At 31.5% G+C, this 1,065-nt stretch overlaps 1 protein-coding gene across 1 annotated transcript in view; it reads left to right on the top strand.

The window, feature by feature from the left end:
- The first annotated feature begins 5 nt into the window (after positions 1-5).
- Positions 6-1,065, top strand: part of LOC119594830 (store-operated calcium entry regulator STIMATE-like) — a 6,929-nt gene continuing 5,869 nt past the window's right edge. The window contains exon 1 of the mRNA XM_037943916.1: positions 6-11. Coding sequence (XP_037799844.1) covers positions 6-11 — 6 coding nt within the window. The remainder of the gene's footprint in view (positions 12-1,065) is intronic.

The raw sequence follows: 1,065 nt of genomic DNA, 5'->3' as shown, positions 1-1,065 counted from the left end.
CAGTTATGCAGGTACTTCATAGGTAACTTTGAAACATTGCAAATTAACAAGCTATAAGTTATACACTCTGTATTCTGTAGTAACCTCAGTCACACGTATGTCTTATTTATTTATTTATTTACCTATCACTTATGTGTGGAACTAGTTATAAGTAAAAATACAGCTAAAATCTGTGCAAGTGTGTCACAGTTAAAGAGGTTTACTCTATCTTTTGAATTTAATTTTGCCTAGTTAGTGTTAAATATTCAAGTGTAAACTCCTTTCCAACTCTTTATCCCCCACTGAAGGAAACTCACAGATTGTGTAGTGCATGTCTTATTTATTTATTTATTTACCTATCACTTATGTGTGGAACTAGTTATAAGTAAAAATACAGCTAAAATCTGTGCAAGTGTGTCACAGTTAAAGAGGTTTACTCTATCTTTTGAATTTAATTTTGCCTAGTTAGTGTTAAATATTCAAGTGTAAACATCCTTTCCAACTCTTTATCCCCCACTGAAGGAAACTCACAGATTGTGTAGTGCATGTTTACAGAGGGTGTATACATACAAGATAAACATAATGATTATGGTATCAATAAACTCCTTGTATGCTACTAGAGAGAGGATGCTGTGTGTTGTAATCATATGGATATATATTAGCACTTATTATTAGGTATAAAGGTTATTTCAAGTACTTTGGTTTAGTATAAGATGAAATTGTTAGGGTAAGATAGACTGAACTTTAATGGAGGAAAATATAGATAGTAACAGTAATGGTTACTGTTGATTTGTAGTCTGTCAGCTAGATACCTATAGTTTTATTTTTAGGACTCACAATTTATAAAGAATGTGTAGGGAGTAAAATGTTGATTAGTTAGATTTCGTGTAAAATGTTAATATGAATTTTGTAAGCAATTATTCGCCAGTTATCCTGTATTTATAGATCATCTCTTAAGGGAAATATCATATGCCTATTCTAATCATAGAAACCCTGTTTTATATATGACACAGATATCATGGTCATGAAGTGCTAGTGGTAGATACAGCGATGCCAACGGTGGCGTCATAATTCCATTTTATTTAG

This window comes from Penaeus monodon, chromosome 34 (assembly GCF_015228065.2).
Source record: "Penaeus monodon isolate SGIC_2016 chromosome 34, NSTDA_Pmon_1, whole genome shotgun sequence".
Taxonomy (NCBI): Eukaryota; Metazoa; Arthropoda; class Malacostraca; order Decapoda; family Penaeidae; genus Penaeus; species Penaeus monodon.
Note: the sequence above shows the minus strand (reverse complement) of the source record. Positions and strands in the feature narration are given on the sequence as shown.